At 43.0% G+C, this 12,016-nt stretch overlaps 1 protein-coding gene across 1 annotated transcript in view; it reads right to left on the minus strand.

Moving 5' to 3' along the window:
* The window catches only part of NDRG2 (NDRG family member 2), a 266,724-nt gene that overhangs the window by 183,580 nt on the left and 71,128 nt on the right, over positions 1 to 12,016 (minus strand). The window contains exons 9-11 of the mRNA XM_053702227.1: positions 4,634 to 4,720; positions 4,416 to 4,472; positions 4,220 to 4,323 (exon numbers count right to left, since the gene is read on the minus strand). Coding sequence (XP_053558202.1) covers positions 4,220 to 4,323; positions 4,416 to 4,472; positions 4,634 to 4,720 — 248 coding nt within the window. The remainder of the gene's footprint in view (positions 1 to 4,219; positions 4,324 to 4,415; positions 4,473 to 4,633; positions 4,721 to 12,016) is intronic.

The raw sequence follows: 12,016 nt of genomic DNA on the forward strand, positions 1-12,016 counted from the left end.
TGATATTTATCCAAATCCAAGACTCCTAACAGGCATCCTTCGTGGCAACCAAACAGCCATTACCCGGTCAGCAAGTCTTTAGTAACCGCCGGGGAAAGTAACAGAGTGCCCCACTGATAAATAAAAAGGCTCACAATTACCCCCTTCATAGGGAAAAAGTCTCAGTCATCTCCCGGTCGGCAACTTATGTAACTGCCGGGAGAGGAGATAGATTGTCAAGGGGAATGAGAACGATACAGTCTCCTGGCCCTGATTCAAACCTCCTAAGGAAATATCAGTATTTGTCCCTCGTGGGCGCCGGTCGCCATAAAGATCTTATAGATCTGATCCCCATGAGAAAAACTACTAAGTGTAATGAGGAACTACTTAGCTGAGTAAACTACCGCACGGTCAGGTAGCACCTTTAAAATAAAACAAAGCCAAACACCTCCCGGTCGGCATATTTATATGTCAACCACCAGGAGTAAAACCACACTGATTTGCAGTATAATATAGCCTCTTTCACAATAAAGGGCCCATCCTTATCAAGACTGATTGACTATAAGGGGAGCCATCTCCCAGCCGGCATATTCTATGTGGAAACCGCCGGGAGCAAAACACTGACTCCGGTCCCCAGTGTCTGTGTAACATAGTATTCTTAGGTTAGTTATCCCCCAACAAGAGATCACAGTCCCATCACAATAAGGAACACATATTTACTTAGTCCTTAACATGTGATATGTAGGTAATGCAGAAGTACTTTCTTCTGAGAGAATTTTAATGTCCCCAGAATAATAAAGTGAGCACTTACCTTGAACGCTGAGCGACAGCATGGCAGTCCATCAGGTGTAAGAGGTCCTTATCTCCCTCCCATAGCCCTGTGGAAACAGATCAGCCCGAGTTACCATGCGCTTAGACAATCTATAATGGGGCAGCAACATGTTTATGAGGCGCAGTGAGAATTATGTCCCACCAGTTCCTAATGCTTTAAAGCCACCAAAAAGCCCTTGCTGTAGAGACTGATCTGGTCTAGGCTACACCCCAGGTCAAAGTAGCACTCTTTGGCAGTACTTAAGAGGCGTAATCCCACAAGGATGAAATCCATGGACTCATCGTATCTTGAAAAAGAAACACTGCACGCTACAGTCATCCAAAGAGGACTCTGAAATTTGAAAACCTGCAGGGCAAGTAAAACAGTGGACAAGACACAGGCTATCCAAGACCCCCCCAGTCCTTTCCACAGCACCTGAACACCTCGAACACCCGGACGACAAAGCAGCAGAGCAACACATAATAGATCCTGCTCCAAACACCAGACCAGTCCAAGCGACAGGCACGTCTGAAAGACAGAAAAAAACCCCAACCACAAGCCTCCAGGAAATGGAAGAATGGGGGGGGGGGGAACTCACCCACTCCAATAGAGCTCGGGTGCCAACCCAATCCGCTCTTCCAAAATAGGTACTCCCAAGGAGAACCCCCTAGGACCTGAACAGAGAAAAGTGCAGTAGCTCCCTGAGAAGCCTTGGCACAACTCTTTATAACATTCCCGACATGGAGACCTCAACTTCCATAGTTAGAACAGAACAAGCCCCAGTGCAGCAGACATATCTCTTAGCACCTGTTCCAACCACCTGCCAACAAAGGCTTATCTCCATAGTCTTCTCTGGATACATAACCAGAGGACCACACCCAAAGAAGAAGAATGCAGAGCATCCCAAACCCCAGTCAAAAAGCCCCTAAGCGAAGCTTGGAGAAGGAGACAACACAGCCTATCATTCCTGATATGGAGACGACTAACTCCTGGAAGTAGGAAAAAGCCACACAGCCCTCACTTCCTTTATTAGATGGCAAAAACCATCAAATAGAAACACCCAATTAAGAAGTCTCGAACCGAAGGAAGAGAGCCTCAAAAAAGGAACAAAATCCAACGGGACAATTCCAAAGGCCTCAAGACAGAAGGATCTGAACCCAATCAGGACCAGCCTGAACCCAAGGGCCCTCACTGTCAAGGCCGCATAGAATCCCCCCTAGAAAGAGGGAGAGATCAACAGCAGACAAACACAGGACTAAAACACATCCAAAACAAACTTCCTTAGAAGCAACAGTGCGATGAAACAAATGCAAGAAGCAATTCCAGATAAAATTCCCAAAGGAAATATTAAACCAACACAAGCTAACCAAATAAAAACAATTCTAAGCGGATAAAAATAAAAAGATAAGGCAACACGCAGGTTATTGCCTAAGAAGAACAGGCGTACCCGCAGGACCGGCCCAACAGGGACCCTGTTCTTCCAAGCTCAGAACTGGAAAGGGATACTTTAGAAACAAGACTATATACCTTATCCCCTTATGTCTAACTCTGTAAGCTATACGAAGAAACAGACTGAACATCCTCAGATCCATTAACGATGTGATCTTCAAACAATGCCAAAGGGTGCCTCAAGAAAACACGAATACCGAATAGCACAGCATACCCCCGCCAGAGCAAAGGACGAATCCGGCCCTGAAGGTTGACCCCCTGAAGCCTCAGGGACAGTTGTTCCCCCATATTGCTGAACAGGCCATCCCATGCCTGAAGAGCCCTGGATAACAGAACACGAACAATATCTTAAACCAACTTCTGGAAGTTGCAGATGCGCCAGCGCCAAAATTATGAGATATTGTGCCGAAACCTCTGGCGGGAACATGCCACCTTCAAGAGAAGGATAAGCAAAGTCTAGGTTACCTGCATGCATAGTAAGCGATAGTGGAAGGGAACTCGCCACTCAGAGGACAGAAGCCCCAGTGGCGGATGTCTCAATGTCCCCTTGATTCCCCGATCCCAAGGAATTGAGCACTTTAATACGGCATTTGGAACATAACTGATAGGCTTGTATCATCCGGGACAATACACATTCTGCGCAAGGAGTAAAAACTGAAATAGACGTCCGTCTCCACAATATCAGACTGCTCCATAATTAGGATATTGATACAAAAGATTGGACCAAAATAAACAAACGGCACCTGACACCCACAGTGGCTGGGGCACTCACCACCTCCTATGAACCCGACACCAGCAGACCAGAATTTCTCCGTCACCACACGGTCAGGAATGTGGAAATGGAGGTCACAAACGTGACCACGCCAGGTCACCAAGAGAACCGTATAGTCCAAAAAAAGCACACCCGACCTAAGGCCGCGTCACTTTCCAAAAGCCTTTAATGTTCCACAAGCCATGAGCCAAAAAGAACCAAACATAAGCAAGTTGAATCATATAAAACATGTTTAAAAAAAAAAAAACCCTGTTCAATAACCCCCCTCAGGAGATATTAACCCTTGATTCCAAGATACAAAAGGAGCCTCACCGAGACCCTTAGATATAAAGGTAGTCCCGCTAGGTGACAGAATCTCAGAAAAACATCTGTAATGCAGTACATTTCATGAAGAAAGCAAAATGAAACAATCTACGCAGTAGAACAGGAACACGGCCCTTCAAGTGCGACAGATAGTAGCATCGCCTCTGCCATGGACTTGAGAGAAGAAAGCAGGCAGTGAAACTCATCAACGATTATTGCTTGTGGAGCTGTTAAAACGAGTCGGGATTGTTTCACAGAAAAGCTCTCCCTACATCTCCGGACTCTAACTTTCATCCAAGCTTTCACTGAAAGGCTGACAGGACTACTTAAAACTCCAGTCCCATGCGGAAGAGTACTACCCTCCATAAGAGACAAATTCAAAACTTCTGACACGTCTCTGCCAACCTCCTAGGACGAAAGGCAAAGAAAGACTGGGGTATGAGGGAAGTGGGAGGAGTATTTAAGCCTTTGGCTGGGGTGTCTTTGCCTCCTCCTGGTGGCCAGGTTCTGAATTCCCAAAAGTAATGAATGCAGTTGTGGACTCTTTCCATTTATGAAGAAAAGCCACCACTACTCTTACTCAAGAGATTGACGTGGTCACAGCTAGACCCAAATCCTTGCTTGCAAGAAAAAGTACCCATAAAAGGATTAAATTCTTCAGACACTAACTTCACACAACCTCCATTGACAGAGGCAAAGAGAATGACTGGGAGTTATGGGTAAGGCAGTTACACTTAACAGCTTTGCTGGGGTGCTCTTTACTTCCTCCTGCTGGCCAGGAGTTTAATAACCCACTAGTAATTGGAATGATGTCATGGGCTCTCCATGTCATAGGAAAGAAAATGCAAAATAAGAAAAATATGGAAAGAATAATATTCCCATGTGAATTGTGTTGTGTTCAGTACCTGTTGTAGCTGTTCCAGTATAGTTGGTTGTTGCTGAGAATTGGGGAATTTAAAATGGCTTGTTTGTACTGACTCACAACCTCGGAATTCCCTGAAATCTCCTCCTACACAAACACAACATGAAAGACACTTACAAAGACTCATAATTTGACATACAACAGTAATCCATTTTCTGGTGATATGTTGTAGTACTCACAGCACTAAAGAGATGACCCAGCATCATTTCAGGTATGGAGGATGTGAGGCCGGTTAACTGGAAAAGAGAGATCAGACATTTTCAAAATCAGAATGCAAAAGATACCAGCAAAAATATGAAACAAAATCATACAGATGCAAAAAATTTTAGAAAAAGATAAAATACAAAGAATCACAAGTGAGAGTCTTAATAAAATACTGAGAAAGAGCTTCTCTTACCTTATGTGCTGCCCAATCCATCCATCCTTTGGCATTAGGGTCAATATTTAACAGCACTAAACCTTCCACTGTGTTAGGATGAGACAGCTGTGTAGACAATCAGAAAACACAAGTTAAGACATTTTCATTATAATGGCCCTTTAAGATAAAGTAAGAGTTGTACATTTAATAAAAAAAAAAAAACAAAAAAAAAAAAAAAAAAAAAAAAAAAAAAACAGAATTTATGTTTACCTGATAAATTACTTTCTCCAACGGTGTGTCCGGTCCACGGCGTCATCCTTACTTGTGGGATATTCTCTTCCCCAACAGGAAATGGCAAAGAGCCCAGCAAAGCTGGTCACATGATCCCTCCTAGGCTCCGCCTACCCCAGTCATTCGACCGACGTTAAGGAGGAATATTTGCATAGGAGAAACCATATGGTACCGTGGTGACTGTAGTTAAAGAAAATAAATTATCAGACCTGATTAAAAAAAAAAACCAGGGCGGGCCGTGGACCGGACACACCGTTGGAGAAAGTAATTTATCAGGTAAACATAAATTCTGTTTTCTCCAACATAGGTGTGTCCGGTCCACGGCGTCATCCTTACTTGTGGGAACCAATACCAAAGCTTTAGGACACGGATGAAGGGAGGGAGCAAATCAGGTCACCTAAATGGAAGGCACCACGGCTTGCAAAACCTTTCTCCCAAAAATAGCCTCAGAAGAAGCAAAAGTATCAAACTTGTAAAATTTGGTAAAAGTGTGCAGTGAAGACCAAGTCGCTGCCCTACATATCTGATCAACAGAAGCCTCGTTCTTGAAGGCCCAAGTGGAAGCCACAGCCCTAGTGGAATGAGCTGTGATTCTTTCGGGAGGCTGCCGTCCGGCAGTCTCGTAAGCCAATCTGATGATGCTTTTAATCCAAAAAGAGAGAGAGGTAGAAGTTGCTTTTTGACCTCTCCTTTTACCGGAATAAACAACAAACAAGGAAGATGTTTGTCTAAAATCCTTTGTAGCATCCAAATAGAATTTTAGAGCGCGAACAACATCCAAATTGTGCAACAAACGTTCCTTCTTTGAAACTGGTTTCGGACACAGAGAAGGTACGATAATCTCCTGGTTAATGTTTTTGTTAGAAACAACTTTTGGAAGAAAACCAGGATTAGTACGTAAAACCACCTTATCTGCATGGAACACCAGATAAGGAGGAGAACACTGCAGAGCAGATAATTCTGAAACTCTTCTGGCAGAAGAAATTGCAACTAAAAACAAAACTTTCCAAGATAATAACTTAATATCAACGGAATGCAAGGGTTCAAACGGAACCCCCTGAAGAACTGAAAGAACTAAATTGAGACTCCAAGGAGGAGTCAAAGGTTTGTAAACAGGCTTGATTCTAACCAGAGCCTGAACAAAGGCTTGAACATCTGGCACAGCAGCCAGTTTTTTGTGAAGTAACACCGACAAGGCAGAAATCTGTCCCTTCAGGGAACTTGCAGATAATCCCTTTTCCAATCCTTCTTGAAGGAAGGATAGAATCCTAGGAATCTTAACCTTGTCCCAAGGGAATCCTTTAGATTCACACCAACAGATATATTTTTTCCAAATTTTGTGGTAAATCTTTCTAGTTACAGGCTTTCTGGCCTGAACAAGAGTATCGTTAAACACTAAAAAACTCTAAGCCATCTCCGTGGAGATGTTGCCTGTACAACGGCAAAGAGAATGACTGGGGTAGGCGGAGCCTAGGAGGGATCATGTGACCAGCTTTGCTGGGCTCTTTGCCATTTCCTGTTGGGGAAGAGAATATCCCACAAGTAAGGATGACGCCGTGGACCGGACACACCTATGTTGGAGAAAAGGACAGACCAGCATTTTCTATTAAGATTAATCACACTTAAACTTCTTTCTTGTTCATAGCAGTCTCTCTCTCTCATTTTTAGGGCCGATATTTGGAATTCCTTAAATATCGGTTATCGGCCAGAAACTTACCGATATGGAGCAAATCGAAAGAAATTTAGCTTTGTGTACTTCAGGGAAACTATGTAGTTTTAAAGGACACAAATCATCTATAGCACATATAAGCGGGACATAGCATCTAACAATAAATAGCACTGATAAAAGAGTACAAGCACAGGTGTTCCTGGGAGCTCAGTTACCAACTACCATAACACCAATGGCAGGCCTGTAGATGGACTTGCATAAACAAACGTATGATTTCCGAAATGGAAAATGTGATCTTTAAGTGGCAGTCTAGTCCAAAAAAAAATAAAAAAAATTTCACGATTCAGATAGGGCATGTAATTTTAAAAACAATTTTCCAATTTACTTTTATCACCAATTTTTCTTTGTTCTCTTGGTATTCTTAGTTGAAAGCTTAACCTAGGAGGGTCATATGCTAATTTCTTAGATCTTGAAGGCCGCCTCTTAAGAATGCATTTTAACAAGTTTTTCACCACTAAAGGGTGTTAGTTCATGTTTTTCATATAGATAACACTGTGCTCGTGCACCTGAAGTTACCTGGGAGCCATCACTGATTGGCTAAACTGCAAGTCTGTCAAAAGAACAAATAAAGGGGCAGTCTGCAGAGGCTTAGATACAAGATAATCACAGAGGTAAAAAATATATAAATATAACTGTGTTGGTTATGCAAAACTAGGGAATGGGTAAACAAGGGATTATCTATATTTTAAAACAATAACAATTCTGGTGTAGACTGTCCCTTTAAAGCTAGTTTCCCTGAAGTACACAGAGCTAAATTACTTTTGATTTGCACATAGGGGTAAGCAATACATAGAATCAAATCTGCTTGCTAATTGCGGTCACAAATAGAACATTATTTGTTGAATTCGGACAAATTTTTACACATTTTCAAAACATTTCACTAAAGCTGCTATATTTGATGATTTTTTTAAAAAACACAATTTATGCTTACCTGATAAATTTATTTCTCTTGTGGTGTATCCAGTCCACGGATTCATCCATTACTTGTGGGATATTCTCCTTCCCAACAGGAAGCTGCAAGAGGATCACCCACAGCAGAGCTGTCTATATAGCTCCTCCCCTAACTGCCACTACCAGTCATTCGACCGAAGACAAGCAAGAGAAAGTAGAAACTATAGGGTGCAGTGGTGACTAGTTTAAAAATAAAAAACACCTGCCTTAAAATGACAGGGCAGGCCGTGGACTGGATACACCACAAGAAAAATAAATTTATCAGGTAAGCATAAATTGTGTTTTCTCTTGTAAGGTGTATCCAGTCCACGGATTCATCCATTACTTGTGGGATACCAATACCAAAGCTATAGGACACGGATGAAGGGAGGGACAAGGCAGGCGCTTAAACGGAAGGCACCACTGCCTGTAAGACCTTTCTCCCAAAAATAGCCTCCGAAGAAGCAAAAGTATCAAATTTGTAGAATTTTGAAAAAGTATGAAGCAAAGACCAAGTCGCCGCCTTACAAATCTGTTCAACAGAAGCCTCATTTTTAAAAGCCCATGTGGAAGCCATCGCTCTAGTGGAATGAGCTGTAATTCTTACAGGAGGTTGCTGGCCAGCAGTCTCATAAGCTAAGCGGATTATACTTCTTAACCAAAAGGAAACAGAAGTTGCTGAAGCCTTTTGGCCTTTCCTCTGTCCAGAGTAGACAACAAACAATGCAGATGTTTGCCGAAAATCTTTAGTAGCTTGTAAATAAAACTTTAAAGCACGAACCACGTCAAGATTGTGTAAAAGACGTTCCTTCTTTGAAGAAGGATTAGGACACAGTGACGGAACAACAATCTCCTGATTGATATTCTTATAAGATACCACCTTAGGAAGAAACCCAGGTTTGGAACGCAAAACTACCTTATCTGCATGGAAGATCAGATAAGGGGAATCACACTGCAAGGCAGATAGCCATCTCTTCGTCTCGAAGAGTTTCAGAGTTACCAAGAACCGAACTTTCCAAGATAAAAGCTTGATATCTATGGAATGCAGAGGTTCAAACGGAACCCCTTGAAGAACTTTAAGAACTAAATTTAAACTCCATGGCGGAGCCACAGGTTTATACACAGGCTTGATTCCAACTAAAGCCTGACAAAAAGCCTGAACGTCTGGAACATCTGCCAGACGCTTGTGCAAAAGAATAGACAGAGCAGAAATCTGTCCCTTTAAGGAACTAGCCGACAATCCCTTCTCCAATCCTTCTTGGAGAAAAAACAATATCCTGGGAATCCTGACTTTACTCCATGAGTAACCCTTGGATTCACACCAATTAAGATAATTACACCATATCTTATGATAGATTTTCCTGGTGACAGGCTTTCGAGCCTGAATTAAGGTATCAATGACCGACTCGGAAAAACCACGTTTTGACAAAATCAAGCGTTCAATCACTAAGCAGTCAGACGCAGAAAAATTAGATTTGGATGTATGAAGGGACCTTGAAGTAGAAGGCCCTGCCTCAGCTGAATCAGCTGGGCCAATACAGTCGTGATGTTGTCCGACTGAAATCTGATGAACCTGACCGCAGCTAGCTGAGGCCAAGCCTGAAGAGCATTGAATATCGCTCTTCGTTCCAGAATGTTTATCGGAAGGAGAGCCTCCTCCCGAGTCCACGAGCCCTGAGACTTCAGGGAGTTCCAGACTGCACCCCAGCCCAGAAGGCTGGCATCTGTCGTTACTATAGTCCAATCTGGCCTGCGGAAGCTCATCCCCTTGGACAGATGGACCTGAGATAGCCACCAGAGAAGAGAATCCCTGGTTTCTTGATCCAGAATTAGTAGAGGGGACAAATCTGTGTAATCCCCATTCCACTGACTGAGCATGCAAAGTTGCAGCAGTCTGAGATGCAGGCGGGCAAACAGTACTAGGTCCATTGCCGCTACCATTAAACCGATTACTTCCATACACTGAGCCACTGAAGGACGAAAAGTGGAATAAAGAACACGGCAAGAGTCCAAAAGTTTTGACAATCTGGCCTTCGTTAGGTAAATCTTCATTTCTACCGAATCTATCAGAGTCCCTAGGAATGAAACTTTTGTTAGAGGTGATAGAGAACTCTTTTCTTTGTTCACCTTCCACCCATGGGACCTCAGAAATGCCAGAACAATGTCCATGTGGGACCTGGCAACTTGAAAAGTCGACGCCTGTATCAGAATGTCGTCTAAGTAAGGGACTACTGCTATACCCCGCGGCCTTAGGACCGCTAGAAGGGACCCTAGAACCCTTGTAAAGATTCTTGGTACCGTGGCCAACCCGAAGGGAAGAGCCACAAACTGGTAGTGCCTGTCTAGAAAGGCAAACCTAAGAAAACGATGATGATCTTTGTGTATCGGGATATGAAGATAAGCATCCTTCAAGTCTACGGTAGTCATATATTGACCCTCCTGGATCATAGGAAGGATGGTTCGAATAGTCTCCATCTTGAAGGATGGAACTCTGAGAAATTTGTTTAAGATCTTGAGATCTAAGATTGGTCTGAATGTTCCCTCTTTCTTTGGAACTACAAACTGATTTGAATAGAAGCCCTGTCCCTGTTCCTCCTGCGGAACTGGGTGGATCACTCCCATAACTAGGAGGTCTTGAACACAATGTAAGAATGCCTCTCTCTTTATCTGGTTTGCAGATAAAAGTGAGAGATGAAATCTCCCTTTTGGGGGAGAGGTTTTGAATTCCAGAAGAAAACCCTTGGACAAAATTTCCAATACCCAGGGATCCTGGACATCTCTTGCCCAAGCCTGGGCAAAGAGAGAAAGTCTGCCCCCCACAAGATCCAGTCCCGGATCGGGGGCTACTCCTTCATGCTGTCTTAGAGGCAGCAGCAGGCTTTTTTGCCTGTTTCCCCTTGTTCCAAGCCTGGTTAGGTCTCCAGACCGGCTTAGACCGTTTTGTGTTAGAGGAAGTTGAAGCTGCGCCACTTGAAATTTTTAAAGGGCGCGAAAACTAGACTGTTTGTTCCTAAATTTGTTGGACCTGTCTTGAGGAAGGGTGTGACCTTTTTCCTCCAGTGATGTCAGAAATGATCTCCTTCGGTCCAGGCCCGAATAGGGTCTGTCCTTTGAAGGGAATGTTGAGAAGTTTAGACTTTGAAGTCGCGTCAGCAGACCAGGATTTAAGCCATAGCGCCCTACGCGCCTGGATAGCAAAACCTGAATTTTTAGCCGATAGCTTGGTTAAATGAACAACGGCGTCAGAAACAAATGAATTGGCTATATTAAGGGCCCTAAGCTTGTCAATAATATCTTCCAACAGGGTTTCAACCTGGAGAGCCTCCTCTAGGGACTCAAACCAGAAAGCCGCGGCAGCAGTGACTGGGGCAATGCATGCAAGAGGCTGGAGAATAAAACCTTGTTAAATAAAAAATTTAAGGTAACCCTCTAATTTTTTATCCATTGGATCTAGAAAAGCACAACTGTCCACGACAGGGATAGTGGTACGCTTAGCTAGAGTAGAAACTGCTCCCTCAACCTTAGGGACCGTCTGCCATAAGGCCCGTGTAGCGGCGTCTATAGGAAACATCTTTTTAAAAAAAGGAGGGGGAGAGAACGGTACACCTGGTCTATCCCATTCCTTAGTAATAATTTCCAAAAACCTTTTAGGGATTGGAAAAACATCAGTGTAAGTAGGTACTGCATAGTATTTATCCAATCTACATAATTTCTCTGGGACTACAATAGTGTCACAGTTGTCCAGAGTTGCTAAAACCTCCCTGAGCAATACGCGGAGGTGTTCAAGCTTAAATTTAAATGTAGACATATCAGAATCAGATTGAAGTATCTTCCCTGAATCAGAAAAATCACCCACAGATTGAAGCTCCCCTGCTTCAGCTTCATTATATTGTGAGGGTGTATCAGACATAGCTACTAAAGCGTCAGAGAGCTCTGTATTTATTCTAGTCCCAGAGCCGTCTCGCTTTCCTTGCAATCCTGGCAGTTTAGATAACACCTCTGTAAGGGTATGATTCATAACTGCCGCCATGTCTTGCAAGGTATACGCAATGGGTGCGCTAGATGTACTTGGCGTCCCCTGAGCGGGATTTATAGGATCTGACACATGGGGAGAGTTAGTCGGCATAACTTCCTCCTTGTCAATTTCTTCTGGTGATAAATTTTTTAAAGCCAGAATATGGTCTTTGTAATCTATAGTAAAATCAGTGCATTTGGTACACATTCTAAGAGGTGGTTCCACAATGGCTTCTAAACATAATGAACAATGAGTTTCCTCTATGTCAGACATGTTTAAACAGGCTAGTAATGAGACCAGCAAGCTTGGAAAACACTTTAATAACTGAACAAGCAAAAAATAAAAACGGTACTGTGCCTTTGAGAAAAAAACAATCACAGAAACTGCAAAAACAGTGAAAAAAGCAGTAAATCTTACGAAATTTTTACAATGTGTATAATAGGCTGAAAGAGCATTG

This window comes from Bombina bombina, chromosome 2 (genome assembly GCF_027579735.1).
Source record: "Bombina bombina isolate aBomBom1 chromosome 2, aBomBom1.pri, whole genome shotgun sequence".
Taxonomy (NCBI): Eukaryota; Metazoa; Chordata; class Amphibia; order Anura; family Bombinatoridae; genus Bombina; species Bombina bombina.